Here is a 17,122-nt window from a genome sequence, read left to right as displayed (position 1 = left end):
CTTTTAAACGTTTTCATTTCCGGTTCGATATGATTTGGGATCCAAAATGGAGAATTCTTTTAATATTATAGAAGACGAAAATGTTAACGAAGAATACTCTAGTTTTTGTTCTTCTTGCAATTCTCTCTTCCAATCTATATGTAGTATCGGAATACCATCTTTTCATGAATTAAATGATGAAAATAATGTAATATCACAAATTGAAAAAGATGAAGACATTATAGAACATATCGATACGATAACTGAAGAAACTGGGAATGTAAATGAATATACGTCGGATATTAAAGAAAAAACTTTTGTTAAAAATAACAACAATCCTACTAAAAATTCGGTGATACCAATGGAACTGCATACATATAGAAAACAAGAAAATAACAATAATAATGACAACAAAACCAACTACTCTGTAACTAAAAAGATAAAATATATCGAATTATTACGTAAAGTAAATATAAATATTTATTATAATTATTTCTATTAAATGTTTAAAATTAAAAAATAATTTAAACAATAACATAATTTCTAATAACGCAACATGCATTAATTAGGATTCTAAAAGAAAAGAGAATTATATTACCTTATCTGATGATAAAAATAAACCTTTCATATTGGCGAAAAATAATTTGGATGATAGATTTAATTGGGAAATGCCAAAAACAAAAACATTAAAACTTACAAAGAAAAATTCATCAATAAAATATGTATTATCTAGTAATGATGATTATATTATAAAAGATATTCTAAGTCATCGTAAAAAGATACTAAAAGCTATGAAATCAATATTATATCTTTGGTAAGTAATTAGTGATATACGAATATTTTCAAAGTTCTTAATTTATTGTTTCTTTTTAGTAATTACATGGATACAATGCGTAAAGTTATATTTCAAGAAATTCATATGAAACAATTTCAAAAATGTCAGAAAGCAGTTCTTAAGGACAATTAAGTTCTATAGATATTAATTAAATGATTTATTGAACATATAATTATTTTTTACGTATGAGAATTTTAATAGTAGTTATTAGAATTAAGAAATTTTGGTTTTAATATCTTTACTAGATTCATGCCATATCAAAATCATCTCTCTGTAACAGAACAATACATAAAGTAAATGAATATGTTAAATCTAAGTAAATATAAAATACTATAGAATATGGATTTATTACTTACAGCATCGTTGTATTCCAATACATGTTTCTTAATAGCAGACGTATCTACCCAAGTAACAAAATCTTCTAAATTCCTAGAAAATAATATTTACAAGAATTATTGTCATATATGTCAATTATAGACTGATTGCTTTATTTTGTTTATTTATATTATTAAAAAATATTTATATTTAATACCTTGTTACCAGAAATGCTGGATCTTTTACAACTTCTACGCCAACTCTAACATGACCCTGTTCTATTAATTGTGTTGCAATCTTTAAATTTTGACTCATTTTATTTCGTACCATAATAACTGGCAGTCGTCTTCTGCAAAACGAACTTGCACTCACGTTTTGTGTTAGTGACAAATCCCATTTTGTATTTATGAGTCCCATTATATATAACTTTTCCAACAATAATGCACTCTGCTCTATTCGAAATGGATGATCTGCATCAATTTCTTTAAGTTTCTCCCCTAATTCACGAATTTCTCGTGATAGTTTATTATACCTGAAATAATTAAAAATTTATTATTTGTTTAACGTAAGAATATAGTACAATCGTTATTTAATTAGTAATGTAACAATGGACTTACTTCGTATAATCTTCCCTTTTTTGTATTCGATAACGTCTCAAAATCTTCACTTCGTGTAGATTATTATCTGCTTCCCATGATATAAAATCAACCTTTTTCAGCAACTTCTGCTCGTGATATTTTAATTTTCGTACCATGATTATTGCGATCAAGCAATTGCTACAGCTACCACGCATAGAACATCACGAATCCGTTTTGTTTTTAGAGGTTAGAAGTTCATATAAAAGGAGGCCAGATCGTCATTTATCTATATAATATTAAAGATGATCAAATATATCATCTTATATTAATTTAAGTAGGTAGAGATCACTCTTTAAATATTTTTAAGAAGAAAGATATAATGATCACAAATTAAAACATTTATCATATATTCCCTTTTATTCAATGATTAAAAAGGTTAGATGTATTAATTAAGAAGAATTAAAACTGATATTTGTTAAGTTTTATGACATAATGATTAATAATGGATAAGAAAAATCATAAAGCAGAGCCTGGAGATGGCTTACGCTCCTTGAAGAGTACAATGTTATTTCGTGCAATTAATTACGAATTATATGTTAGACCGGTAAGATTATTCAAAAAATTAAAAATATTAATGGAATTATAAAAACCAATATGACTAATTGAATATAAATATATATTGTAATAAAATTAGAATAATTAAATTTATTTTCCAGAATAAAGTGATAATGATTTTTGGAGCTATTGCGATGTTCAGTTGTATAGGATATATGGCTTATATGCGACATAATTCTGATAATACAAAATATTATCCTGCAGTTACATCTGATGGGTCAATTGATTTAAAGAAAAAAACTTCAAAGTGGACAATGTAATTTGCTACATTTTATATGAATTAATAACAATTATATGTTTAAGAATTTACATTACATAAAATACACAATTATTATTTATATATATTTTATTTCAATACTAATTGCTAATTGGTTATTACTCCTTTTCTGTGTACATTTCAGTGATATGTAAACAAATGTACTTAACAATTTAATATCCCCTGTTAAAAGTAGTCTGCTGAAACATTTATATTTTTCAATTCTTATTATATTTAAAATTTAAAACTCATATAAATGTACGTTAGTGTAATATTATTTGGTAGTATTTATAAGTTCAACAAAATTATATATTGTTTTTATAAAATATGAGTTGCTTTCTGTATTACATTTATTTTATATAAATACATAGAAAATTAACTTTCTCATTGCATATTCAAGTTATTTTGGCAGTATATATAAGATAGTTCAAAATTTGAATTACAGTTAGGTATGCTACAATGAACAATTTTTATACATACAATTATGATGCTACAACGAATGCAGAAAAATATCATCTAGATATACATATTTCAAAATACGCTAGAAAGAATAGATGCTATGGAACAAAATCCTAAAATTAATTATGTTCATTCTACCATACCCCATTATAATTTGTACGAAAACTTAAGGGTTCTGAATTTGGTCCAGATTCTTGAACAAGATGAGTTCGAAGCTTAAATTACATAACAATGTGTACTAAAAATATATGTATGTATTTTTAAGTGTATATATATGTATATATTGATTTATATGTAAATATTACAAATGTATATAATTTTTTTTTATTTGATTTATAAATATTAAATGCATTATATATAATATATAGAAATTTTAAAAAATTTATTACATGCACTGAATTTTAAAAATCAAAATTTTTTAAAATACTTGGAAGTGAAATACAGAACATTATTATGATACACTAATTATATGCTTTATCGATTTCTGTTGAAATCTCTATTTTTCAAGTTGTATAAGTTTTAGACTACTGGAAGCATTTAGTATACAAAAAATACATTCTACTTCTTATATAGCACAAGAGGTTATAGCATCTATATTAAATGGAAGTTATATACTTTTTCTACAGCATTTCTTTGTTTCTTATATTCATTTCTTATAGATATTTACTATAAGAATACAACTGATTTCAATTCTAGATACAAAAAATATAGTGTTTCAATTTCTTTTTATAGAGCACGGAAAACCATAATAGAACAAGATAGTAAACAGGAACTAACTGTAATAATAGATTGCATTGAGTTTTAATAATTTCGGATATTAATTTCTGTAAATAAACCGCTTATTATTAAAATAACGAAGCCCTATTGTTATTTTTAGATTTTAAGTTTTTATCAGTCATCAATATTTTCGTTAATAAATTGTATTTATATATATTAATTTATTGTTAAAGATATGGTATGTACTGAATATAAGATACTATATAAAGATAATATCTTATAATGCATACTCGTTGATAGAAAAATTGTGTTTAGAAAATATCCTTGGAAATATGTAAAAAATATTTCCATTTTTATCTATAATAAGGATAATTACTTAGAATGTAAAGTAGTTTTAAAAATTTGGTCTCATTTACTAACAATATCACTGATATGATGTGTATATGTATATATAGTTCTGAAATTATTTATAAGATTATTGTTACATATGATAATTTCAAGCTTTAGTTTTCTATGTAGTGTATATGATTTGTAACCATCTCTTTAACAAGGGTTTTAAAAAACTCTTGTTCATATTAGTTAAAAAATAACATTATTTGAAAGCAGAGCTTATTAATGAGCTTTTTAATTATATGAAGATTGTAAAATGCATTAAAAAATCATTTATATCAAAATGAACTTCTATTGTAAATATTTCTTATTTCCCTACAAACTATTAAGCTCAATGAAAATTATTTTAATAATAAGCGATTGCACTAACACATGTATTAAAATTTGGCAATTCATAATACTTTGTTGATACTTTGTACTTTCATAGACAAGGCGATTCCTAACAAAATGGTTCAATTTCTGTATGAAATAAAATTTACAATTTATAAGTGTATAAACAGTAAAATTTTTTAAGACAGAAATTTTTGACTAAATAAACATTGTAATGAATCATATTAAGCGGTAAAATTATAACAAAAACGTAAGAAAAGATACCGATATAGTACATTTTTATAATTCTAATATAACTTCAATGCATATAAAATATTGCCATATTTTAACGATCTTCTCAATACTCCAATAACAATTTATACTTATTATGATACGATATCTAATCATCCAACCTTCTACTTGCATGAACAACTTTCCTTATTTTGTGGATACAGTAGAACAGTCTCATAAATCGCACTTGCCACATAATCTAAGTTAGATTCATTGAGTCCACATATATTTATTCTACCGCTTCGCAACATATAGATATGGTAATTATTAATTAAACACTCAACTTGTCTTTCTGAAATGATGATTAGTAAGAGTCATTAGTAAGATAATGATGAGATATAGAATAAATGTGACAAAATGGTTGAGTACTTACCTGTAAGACCTGTATAAGAAAACATCCCAATTTGTTGAGTAATATGTTCCCAATTACCTGGAGTTCCTTTCTGAACCAATCTTTGATACAAACTCATTCGCATTTCCTTTATTCTTTTGGACATTGTGAGAATATGATCTTTCCTGAAATATTTTGATATTTCAATTTAGGAATTTTAAACATGTATTGTAAAACGAATTAAATTAATTTTATCCTTTACACCATACCATTGTTTATAGAGGTCCGGATTCTGCAACACAGTTGCAACTATTCTTGCTCCATGATTAGGTGGATTACTATACATCCCTCGAACAATCAAAGTTAACTGAGACTTAACCTGGGCTAATTCTTTTGTATTAGACATAACAACTACCATATTTCCAACTCTTTCATTGTACAAGCCAAAATTTTTGGCAAAGCTTTGTGAACACATGAATTCTATTCCACGTTCTGCAAATAATCTTACTGCATATGCATCTTTATCTAAATCACCAGTTGCAAAACCCTACAATAAAATCTTTTTCAAAATTATTTCTTTTATATTACTCTTAAAATTACTCTATTCTAAAAATAGAGAATAATATACATTATTTATACTACCTGATAAGCAGTATCAAAAATTGGGAAAAGTTTTTTCTCTTTTATTACATCTCCTATCTTGGCCCATTGCTCAGGAGTTGGATCACATCCGGTAGGATTATGTGCACATGTGTGGAGAATAATTACAGCATTTTCTGGAGCATCTCTAAGGTCTTTAAGCATTCCTTCTATATCAACACTACGAGTTTCTGGATTCCAATATGTATATTCACATGCTTTTTTAAACCCTCCATTTACGAACACAAGTTTATGATTCTCTATATATTTAATATATGTTGAATAGAGTGAATGTTTATTTTATTTTTTGAAAAATCTGTTGACACTTACCCCAAGTCGGTTTACTATAATAAAAGGTATCATAGTGTAGAACACGACTTAAAAATTCAGCTATAATACGTAATCCTCCAGTACCAGATAATGTTTGAATGCCAAAAGCACGACCTTGTGCAATAATAGGAGAATCCGCACCCAACAACATTCTTGTTGCTACTTGGCTAAAAGCATCCAATCCCAAGACTGGAAGATATTCATGGTTTTGCAATTCATCTGCAGCTAATGATTTTTCCACTTTTCGAACAACTGGTAATACCCAAGGTTTTCCTTCAGATGTACGATAAGCTGTAAATATAAATTTATCATAATTTTCGAGAATTATTTCGAGTTATTTAATAATCTCGTATCATTGTTCATTGCTTAAATAACGATTAAACCTTATTACAGCTATACATTCATATTTGTGAGATACGTTATGTAATCATCAGATATTCTGGAGGTCATCCAAAAGCAGATTCATTACAATATGAAAGAAATATAAAAAAATTTCATCTCAAAGGTTGACATTTCATAGATATTTCAAATGTTTGTTTTTTAAATTATTAAAGAAAATTTGTGCTATATTTACGTTTGCTCTCTACGATATCAAATATGAAATGAAATATATGCAACATACCTCCTATAGATAAATTCACTTTTTTTTCGTAAGCATCTTCTATGAATGCTTTATGAAGCGCAAAAACTTCTATCGGAGGTCCTAATTTTAATCCACTGAATCTCGTATTCATCTTCGGAACGTTTAAATATCGGATGATCAGTTGTCTATGCAACGATGTAAAATGAACGTTAATCTGACTATGTCAATTTATATGGAATAACAAACACATTTACAAATCTTTTGTAATCACTGTGTGTGGGTAACGTTATTTGATTTTTAATCTTAGATATTACGAATAATAGTAAATTTCAAAGATCCACGTTTAATGTTATAAAAAATGACATAATACAACAACTGCACGAATTTCTGGCGCTAATGAATTTAAATTGACTTTGTACGTGATATTTAACAGATGTGATGTTTAACATGTATTCATACACGTCAATTATATTCTATGTACAAAGTTTATTTTCGAAATATAAGATAAATACTTTAAAATATATAAATAAATTATATATAGTCGTAATTATAAACTGTAGATATAAATAAAACAGAAAAAGTGTTTGATTATTCGTTGCTTAAAATATGCGAAACAACATTATGAATATTATGAATATTAAATTCTATATTTTCATATAAAAAAATATACATTATTTACAAAATATTAAAGAGTAAGGTTATATCTGTTTTATAAAATAACTAAAATTGTATTTTAACAAGAAATTTTTTTACAAATTTCACTTAGATAAATGAAATTTTGGAATTTCTGTTTTATCGATTAATCATTTTTACCGTTATGAGCTTATTATTGCTGTAGAGGTCGCCAGTTTAACTGTACCACTATTTGATTGCATAGATGTATGTAGTTTGGTCGATGCACAAGAATGCAGCACAAGGCACAATTGGCAAGTAGCTTAGTTTAGTCGAAAGCTGAAGAGTGAGGTATATACATCGAGTGATAGTCGCTGTGCTAGTTATTACGTTTTTTTCTGTTGCATTTTTTGTGTTCATGGCTGTATACTATCAAGCTACACAAAAACCATATCAGAGTAAGTAAAAACGCGAATTAAAAACATTTATCTTATTACAGCTTATCTTTCCGATTATAATTAAACATTTTAAAGGGATGCTGTGCGTTATCGTGATAGCACCGTATATACAACGTTTTCATGAAAACTGTTCTTTGCATTATCATAATTTAATTTTTTAAAGTAGATGATATTGCTTATTTTAATCATAGTTCTCAATCATTTAGTCACCGTCATAAAGATTGTAAATATATTGCATAGAAATAATGTGAGCTCTATATCGAACGATTAATACAGTTATTATTAACGAAGTAAATCTTGTAGTATCGTGATGTAACTGTATTTGTCGAAATGAACTTATAATCTGATTTTATTGTTAAATGGATCATTATATTTTTCTAATGTATAAATATATCTCTGATAATATTTAAGATGAACAAACAATAATGTTTGTTGAGATATTTGACAAAATTTCTCTGTTTGTTGTTCAAATTCGGCTAAATTTGGAATATTGGATCAACAGGTTTTACTTATTCTCTTTCGTTGCTTCATCTCAACATAAGCAGGTCAAATATGAAATGAAGTGTGAAAAGAGAGCAGATGAGGCGCTGAAATGTATAACTTTTGATAAATTGACAGTCATCTTGGAATTAGTATTTTGTGGTCTATATTTAACTTTTTCACGGATGTAGTTTTGAAATTTTTAAATATTTGCAGGAAGACAGAAAAAGCTATATATTTCTACTGTCTTTCCACGCTCCATTTTATATTTGACTTCCTTATGTTAAGATGAAACGAGAAAAGTTTATTTTAGTAAAATGAATTAATTTTTGTTTATGTTATGTATTGCAATAAATATTAAAATTAAGGATAGTAGGTGCTGTTAACATATAATAAAATTTAATTGTTTTCTTCTCCACGATTATACATGTATATGTATATAACAACACGCTCCAGAAACAGGAATATATCTTCACATTGCATAAGCGTAATGTTAATTGGTGGGAAAAATAATTCCCATGAAAGTGTTAATGGCAGCTTCGATTCTATATGTCTTTAATATGTATTTGAATTATGATTCAATCTGTCGATAACGACTTGTATCGAACGTTTTATTGATACACGTCATTGATACATTGATTAGTTAGACATATTCATTAGCAGAATGACATTATAATAAAAGGCGGCAAAGATCCAAAAACATTCACATCAATCGATCGTAATTGAGCGATTATAATCAAATATATTTCGAAATTTCGAATTTAGGATATTGCACATTCTTTTGGCATCGTATTCTGGTAAACATGCGTTCGCGTTAAATCATCTTTAACTCTGGGGTTTTTTATATTAAAACCTGCACAGCAGAATTTTGCTGTATATTTTCAATGAGTCAAAGGTAAGGTATTACTCTTGAAAATATGTAATTGGAAATACATTGTGAAAAATACATTGTAAACATTTTCTCATATGAAGTAAATAAATATCCTATGACATTGTTAAGTCACAAAATATAAAAGAAGTATAGGAAAAGATTATATCATTAATAGTGCTTAGTACATTTATTACCAGATGGCATGACATTTCTCATAGCGTCTTTTCTAGCTTTTGATTTCCAAATATAGATCATTAGTTTATTTATGGTAAAGTACTATATTTGGTAGAGTTAAAATACATTGCAACAGGAGCATTATGTTTCTCGGAGAAAGAACAATCCTTTCGTTATTAGCAAAGCATAGTATTAGTTATATAAGACATACATATATGAGAATGTTCTTGACATATAGAATATGATTTAGTATATGACCATATTCGGCACATGAATTGTACGCAAATTCTTGGAATTAAGATTACAATGGATCTTAGTTAATAGTTGAACAATTTATTTAACTATATGTAACATTTATTTTAATAAGATGCAATTTAGTGTACTAATTGTTTTTTTGCATGCTATTCATAAATTATATATTTAACATATGGATATACATTCAATATAATTTTACTTTTATTAATTTTCATGTAGTCAAATATATGTATGTAAATGTAATAAATGTATGTATATATTATATATATAGCGTATTCCACTTTAGCATTTTAAATAGACCATTATATTTTTAAATGGAGGGGACCATAACATAACAATAACATGTATTACTGTTACTGTCTTCTGAATTGATAGGCCCAGAAATTAATTGGGGTAGTATACGTATTATTGTAGTATCAAAGGAAATCGAAAGACTTCATTTCCGGAAAATGGTGCGAGCCTTGATGACAGGAAACGTGAAGAGAGAAGAAACATTTTGCCCGTATGGCTTTAGTTGAGAGCATCGTGCAATGAAAGTAGCTTTCGTATTGGTGGTTGCTTACGTGCGTACAATAAGGACCGGTCGCGATAACATACTCTTGTATAGGTTGCTCCAAAATTATCGACACATGTGTTTCATTGTTTAGTATAGTTTAGGAAAGTCGAACAGAATATAGTATGGGGATTATAGTAACACATATAGGGTTCGTGAGGAGCGCACGAAAGCATCTTAATAAATTAAATTAGCTAATTTATAATTGGAAAATTTCCTGTGACAGAAATAGAGTACATACATAGTATAGTGTTTTAAAGCTATAATATTATTTCATTAAGAGATATAATTTTTATGAAAATTATTTATATGTCATTATTAATATAAATCTTGTTGATTCAAATAACGTTTTGTTGTGCCAACATATTTTGTCCTAACTTCACCTTTGCCTCGACAAAGAGACTTTTAATGTTTTAGGAAAATCTTTAACATGAAATTGAAAATTTCAATTGAAATTTTGTCATAGTTTCCTGAAAATTAAGAGATTTTTTGATGATAGAGAAAATACAATTATATGGAGAATGATTGAAAGAAAAAAAGAGTAAAGAACGAAACAATGTTGAGGAGTTATGCAATTAATTGGAATCAACATTTTCAGCATATGTATAGCCTTCGCCAAATATTTGTAATCAGCATCAGCGTTCTAAATGTGTAATTTGATTCTACTGGCTTGCATCGATTTCTTTGCAACCTGTTGCACTAATGATCGCGGAGGAATTTTGTGAAACTTGTTAAGTCTTGCGTGAATGGAAGAATGCCATAGAACGTATTGAGAGATATGCATATATATATATATATATATGTTTTCTACGGTTAGGTTAGGCCGTTACTGAAAGTAGATAGAGATGTAAAAGTTAAGTTATATTAGATTTGTTTTGTTTTAGAGCATTAAGAATCAATTCTTTGTTTAGTACACATCACATACTTTCAATTTGTTTTAGGTCAAACGAATTTTCCTTCAATATGTTTCTATTTGATTGAAATTAGAAAATTCTAAATGCAATTTAAGATGAGCGATAGATGATTAAACGGAGAATCAATTAATTTCATCTAGTGGATAATTTAATTTGTCGGATCGTTAATTCCTTTACTCGTGACTCGCTTTCTGTTAGTTGCAAAATTTATTGCAGTACCAGATACGATATGGCGTATTTGATAAACGCATACTAGATTTTCTTGACTGCGCATGAAATTCAAAGTAACAGGAAATTTTATATTCTGAAGATACTAACTGGGTTTAACTGATTCAGCGTGGATCGTGTAGTATCATGTTCCGATAATTTAGCAAATGAGATCACAATGTAAAATAAATGAAACAGAAGACATAAAGCTATAGAGAAAAATTCTATTTTTAAATATTTCAAACGAAATCAAGATTAATTCGAATAATTTGTTTATCGACCGATCCCTTTGTTTAGAAAATGATCCCTAACATAATTTTAATACTTAAAAATAATTATCCTTCAAAAATCGATTAATTATAAATATCGTTAGTATTTAATACAAAGACTCGATCTTTTTTATCTTAAGAAAAGAAGCACAAAAGAAAAAAAGCGAAATGAATATTATTCTACAAAAATAAAAAAATTGAATATATGATTTGCGAAGTGAATAATTTTTATTGTTTGGTATAAACTTCCATTTGGTATATATTTCCATTTTATTTTATTTTAATTAGATTGTAAGTTTTGCGTCTCTTATTGTAGCAATGGTAGTTGAGACGAGTTTGATGAACGGTAATGAAGGTTATTGAAGGCCAAAGAAGGTCACAAAGCCTTCTGGTAACAAAAGGTTACTTCAATCAATGAAATTTATTAATTAAGACGCATTAATTAGATTAATCATCAGAGGAATTAAATATTTACGTTATGATTATGCAGATAATATTTTAATAGATAAAGTGATTAATACATACTATGTCTTAACCAAAAGTCAATTTGGTTAACCATTTTCTTATCTTTTTATGAAAGATATGTAAAAATATCTGTTATTATATCACACAAGATATTCTCTCACACCCTTTTTTTTGTGTAAGGCATGTTCGTCTGTAATTTATCTGATTTAAAGTTTCATCATCATCGCTTTTTTGAATACATCTTTTATTAATTATTATTTATTAAGAAAATATTTTTACACTTTTAAAATCATGACGGAATTTATTATGCTATTAATTAATTTATCAAATACATTTATATAAGTATTTTTACTTATAGATATTTATATTGATTTTTTTCTACTTCGTTTATAATTTGTAAGGATGATACTTCATGAAATTGTTCTATATTATTAAATTATGCAGTCTAGAACGTTGTTTATAAAACTAATTAGTAATAAAAATAAATCCTGGCATAATTTTGGAACTTTAGGATTACCCCTTGAATGAATCAAATTTAAAAAGGAAAAAAGGGATCGTGGAAAATAAAATCATTTGATTAATCTATCTCATACCAAAGGAAAAGAATACTATTTTCTTCATAATAGTATTCCAACAATAAATCTATTAATCCAATCTGACAGAAACATACGCATCAATTTATCAGAACTATATCTTTCTCTTCCTCGTCCTTTTTTCATATTAATCCTCCTTGAGTCATAAACAATTCCACCTCTTTGTCCAGTTCAATTATTTGTTCTTCACGTTCGAGCCTTCTTCTAGTACGGTTCCTCGAACAATGAGTTTCTGTTCAGAGACACATCGTTGTGGTCATTGTTCGAGGATAATCGCAAAAGCAAAGGTGACTCTCCTCGTTCATCGATAAAAGAATGCATGAGAAAGAATAAAAGGTCCGAGGACAGATGGACGCGACGATTTTGATGGAATATCAAAGTCTCAATTCGATTCTTTTTGTGATTGTTCCTCTTGTGATTTCGTCTACTTCTGGTCGTATTTTATTGCAAGATCAGCGTTCCTGTCGTTCAAACTTGTTGTGGAACTTCATTGGTCTTTTAATAAGTATTTCGCAGATGAAAGTACAGAAGATTATTGGTATTTAAATTTTAAGATTAAAATCTTAGATAGATTTGTATAGGATGAATGTTTGTTTCGAAGATTTATGAAGGTTTGTGATGATTTATAAAGATCGAAGTTACGAGAATGTGGTCAAGATTACGTGGCAGAAGTTATATAAATCACGGATTCATAAAACTTGATGGAATATATTGTAATAGATAATTGCGTGTACTGTGGTTAGTGGAAATTAATATATAGATATAATATAGCTATCGGCTTTGGTGGCTTTCGTGATGATTGAAGTGTAATTAGTAACTTGGGTTTGTGGTTTAGCAAGTGCGTAAATATTCTTCTTTGAATCTTTTACTATGACGATTTACCTCGTTTCTGTAATAAAAATTACTAAGCTGTTTGTTCTTATTATAGTAATATGTAAATTAAATTTAGAGCCCTAAGTTTTTAAATTTTCATTTTTAGGATCTAAGTCCTTAGGAACTTTGGTTCTGAGATGTTTTCTAGCCCTTAGATTTTCACGTTTTAAGTTCCTTTTAGAGTAAGAGTTCTAGATCACAGCTTTTAAATTTTTTATTCTAGCCCTTAGATTTTAAAGCCTTAGTTCTAGATTCTACCTTCTCGGTTCCACATTTCACTGTTTCGACCCTATATCCTGAATATTAGGTTCCAAATCTTTAATTTTACCTTTAGGTTTCAAAATTTACGATTTTTAAATTCACTTTTTAAGATTCATCTCCTCTGCCTTACAAAGCAAACAACTAGATTACTTTATTAGGTCTACATTTGTAAATTGTAGTTTCCAAGCTTTAAGTTCTAAATAAGCCGTAGCTTTTAAAAGTTCTATATTCTAGATTCTCTGTTCTACATTTTGCTTTTCACATATCAGATTTCAGGTCCTAGGTTTTAGATTTTAGGACTTAAAACCTATAATTGTTATGTTCCAGTTTTTAAATTTTAGATTTTACGTTTCCAGGCTTAAAATTTAGGTTCTGAGTTTTAAATTTCGAATTTTATATCTTTCGAGAGCCGTAGGTTTTTTATTCTAAATCGTTTTCAACATCAAAATTCATGCAGATATAACACGCTACTACTAGTCACAAACACTTTTTATCCAGGGTTAATCAATGGTTATTATTAAACATATGTTCGTCCTATGCGCAAAGCAAATATCTAGGTCGTGTAGCGAACATTTTGCGTTCCATATACACGGTATAGCTCCAGCGAAAACATTTCTAAGTTCGTGCAATACAAGGTTCCTCTGTGTTCTTTAAGCATAACACTTAATAAAAATCCTCTATGACATTCTTTATTCTTCATTCCTTAAATAAATTCTCAACTTCTCTCCAATTCCAATAAACTCATTCTTTAAATAATCGTTAAACTCCATTTACAATGTAATAGCACAAAATACATTTATAATATTTGTTAATAAAATGGAAAAAATTATTGGCGAAAAACTTTTGGCAAGTTAAAAATTATTTCATACTTTTCACGGCAAATTTTTCTTATTCTTGTAAAAAGATATTCAAAATGTTTGTGACATTTTTTAACGAGATAAGAAATATCATTTAATGAAAAAAGCTTTAACAATTTAAAAGTTATTTCATAACTTTTTTAGCGAATTATGTTTGTGATAAGATCTTTAGTAAACAAATTTTTTCTAATTAACGCTATACATCTTCTAAATGGAGAACATTCGATCGTTTTCTTCGCTGCAAGAATTCGCATAAACAAGGACAAGATCGTTTTCTTTGGCAAGATGCAGCATTTCTCGTGAGTTAGTAGTCGCGTGAACTGCAAAGATACAGTGAATGAATCGATACAGAACTGCGGCTGGCTGTTGCCGCAATTGATATGCTCCATAAAACTCACACAGTCGCAGCGCTCGGTGGTCAAGGATTTTTGCTATAGCAGTATGAAAAAAAATAAATTGTATCGGATATTGAGTAAGAAAATGGAGGAATAATTAGAATAATCTTGCACCAGTAACTTGTTCTTGCTATTATCAAATCCAACATACAAATTGAGAAAAAAAAATGTTTTCACGTGTTTATTTTGCTTTCGTTGGATACATTAATTAATTTTTTTATGGAAATTAATTAATTGAGATAGAAGGAAAAGTTAAAGTTAACAATTATCTGGATGATTAATGGTTTTCTCATTAATTTACTAATGAGGATGGGAATATAGATAAATTTATCAATTAGAATTTTTTTTATGGATGGTATTAAATTCATTCTGTTCCCTGGTGATAATATTATCGGAAATATTCCTGATATACTAATGGACATTTATAGCAGGCATTCAAAACAGTTCTTCCTCCTACTATCTTCTATGTATCGCATTACATTTATTTAAAAATATATCCTAATGCAACCGAGTTATTTTCACTTTTAGTAATTTCTAATGGGTATCATTGGCTCGTAGACAATCTTCAATTACTTTATCTTAATTTCCATTCTGCAGATTGGATTACGCAAAATTAAAACACATTTCTACAGAATCCTAATATTCTAATCCTTTGGAGCGTATTCAATTAGCAGAAGAATCTACATCCAAAGTCTGCATCTCACAATGGGTTCACCATTGAAAAATCCAGAGTTCATAATCTTCACTATTCTTTTCCGCTTTCAAAACACGATTAATAGCTACGATAAATATAAAAATCTACACTTGAAACTCTCATAAGCGATTGAGGAAAGAAAATACAAGAGTTTTATTAATTTACTATCCTTTAAAAACCTTACTACCATATCACTATCATTTAAAAACGTATTCGAGATGAATGCCCATTTGAAATGGAAATCAAAACTCGCACACCGGATAATCACCAAGTGAGCTGCACGATTTTTCTTATATAATCGGACCACGAGGAGGTAGATAGAAGTGAAAGCCCACACTGACTATACAACTGGACAGGGCAGGTATATCATTTTTTCTCCATTTCGATAGTGTCGTTCCTTTGTTAGATAATCGGCGAACGAATTACGTGCACGCGAAAAGTAGCAGGTTCGTAAACGTTGCCTGTCGCAGTACTATGACACGCTGATGTCATGCAGAACTTCTGACCCTGTGGCAATGTAAAATTATAAAATAGTCCGTAAGTGGAAGTTTAAGCGACAATCTCTTGACTTATCGCTAGTCTTTTTTTGAAGACTACGGTACTCTATTGTTTGAAAATGAGATTGGAATTTGGAAGACACTTTGTGTAACGTTTTTACGTCTTTGGCGAAGAAGAATTGTCGAAAAATTTCTTCTCTGACTAATAGATTGCGGGTTCTTATGCATATTTAGCATTTATTATATTCCTATTCCTATTCCTTTACATAAATTTCTTCCTATCCCCCTAATTGCTTAGTACTATATTTATTGATCTAGTCTAATATAATTAATCTAATATATTCATTAATATCATAAATTCTAAAAAGTTTCTTTATAAAAGTATGAATTTACGCAAATAATCGCAGTCTAAGTATTTGAAAACTTACCATAGGGAAGTTTTATGTTCGTATGTTATTTGTTATATGAAACATTTTGAAATTTTATTATATAACACTTATAATGTATTCGTAAATGGAGTCTACAAGTGTTCTAATATTTTCCTGAGTCTATGTACGCGTTGATAAAACGTTTTACAAATCTGTCTGTTAACGTGTCGTAAATTCGTGACTAGCCAGAATGTTGTGCGGCTCGATTTTTATGAAGCATTTCCTGTCCTCTAATGAGCAGCGTCGAGAGCTGACTTCCTACTTTTCAGTTGCCAAACTCTATCAAATGTTTACTTCTATGTAATTCGAATAAAAAGAAAGAAAAGGAAAAAGAAAATATTGTATATAGTATTATATAAATATCACTGATTACTATTATTAATTATAGTTAACTTCTTTTTCACTTTTGTTATATCTTTTATTAGATTATAGTTTATCACAGTTGTACTAATATATTATTACTATTATCAATTTTTTTTAGTCACTATTTCCATCGTTACATTGTGAATGTTTACGTAAATTAAAAAAGTAACTCGGCTGGTATCGTTGGATAGACAACCATATAGAAAATATAAATTAGTTTATGTTAGACTTCTGTTAGGTTACTCAATTGTGTGGAATTTTCATCTATACTCTGCA

General features: G+C 27.9%; 5 protein-coding genes across 7 annotated transcripts in view; 3 read left to right on the top strand and 2 right to left on the bottom strand.

Annotated features, from left to right (window-relative positions):
- The first annotated feature begins 46 nt into the window (after positions 1–46).
- LOC138183932 (uncharacterized) lies at positions 47–986 on the top strand. Its single transcript, XM_069121498.1, has 3 exons — positions 47–445; positions 549–793; positions 853–986. Exons 1-3 carry the CDS (start codon positions 47–49, stop codon positions 944–946), a joined length of 738 nt encoding a protein of 245 aa, XP_068977599.1. The 3' UTR covers positions 947–986.
- LOC138183937 (U3 small nucleolar ribonucleoprotein protein IMP3) lies at positions 817–2,258 on the bottom strand. Its single transcript, XM_069121505.1, has 5 exons — positions 2,114–2,258; positions 1,747–1,983; positions 1,347–1,661; positions 1,171–1,243; positions 817–1,085 (listed from the first exon to the last, which is right to left on the bottom strand). Exons 2-5 carry the CDS (start codon positions 1,920–1,922, stop codon positions 1,062–1,064), a joined length of 588 nt encoding a protein of 195 aa, XP_068977606.1. The 5' UTR covers positions 1,923–1,983; positions 2,114–2,258; the 3' UTR covers positions 817–1,061.
- Positions 2,173–2,660, top strand: LOC138183945 (small integral membrane protein 8). Its single transcript, XM_069121517.1, has 2 exons — positions 2,173–2,311; positions 2,424–2,660. The coding sequence occupies exons 1-2, from the start codon at positions 2,210–2,212 to the stop codon at positions 2,580–2,582; spliced, it is 261 nt and encodes an 86-aa protein (XP_068977618.1). The 5' UTR covers positions 2,173–2,209; the 3' UTR covers positions 2,583–2,660.
- Got1 (Glutamate oxaloacetate transaminase 1) lies at positions 2,651–7,076 on the bottom strand. The gene is made up of 6 exons (XM_069121475.1): positions 6,667–7,076; positions 6,045–6,335; positions 5,718–5,974; positions 5,345–5,622; positions 5,118–5,260; positions 2,651–5,036 (listed from the first exon to the last, which is right to left on the bottom strand). Exons 1-6 carry the CDS (start codon positions 6,776–6,778, stop codon positions 4,870–4,872), a joined length of 1,248 nt encoding a protein of 415 aa, XP_068977576.1. The 5' UTR covers positions 6,779–7,076; the 3' UTR covers positions 2,651–4,869.
- A 462-nt stretch (positions 7,077–7,538) lies between these two features.
- drpr (multiple EGF like domains draper) overlaps positions 7,539–17,122 on the top strand; it is a 28,936-nt gene continuing 19,352 nt past the window's right edge. For all 3 annotated transcript variants that reach the window (XM_069121431.1, XM_069121430.1, XM_069121423.1), the window contains exon 1: positions 7,539–7,697. The gene's annotated coding sequence lies outside the window, so the exon portion shown is untranslated. The remainder of the gene's footprint in view (positions 7,698–17,122) is intronic.

This window comes from Bombus flavifrons, chromosome 10, assembly GCF_040668555.2.
Source record: "Bombus flavifrons isolate JBK064 chromosome 10, iyBomFlav1_principal, whole genome shotgun sequence".
Lineage (NCBI taxonomy): Eukaryota > Metazoa > Arthropoda > Insecta > Hymenoptera > Apidae > Bombus > Bombus flavifrons.
The sequence above is the reverse complement of the archived record's forward strand: the minus strand, read 5'-3'. Positions and strand labels throughout refer to the sequence as shown.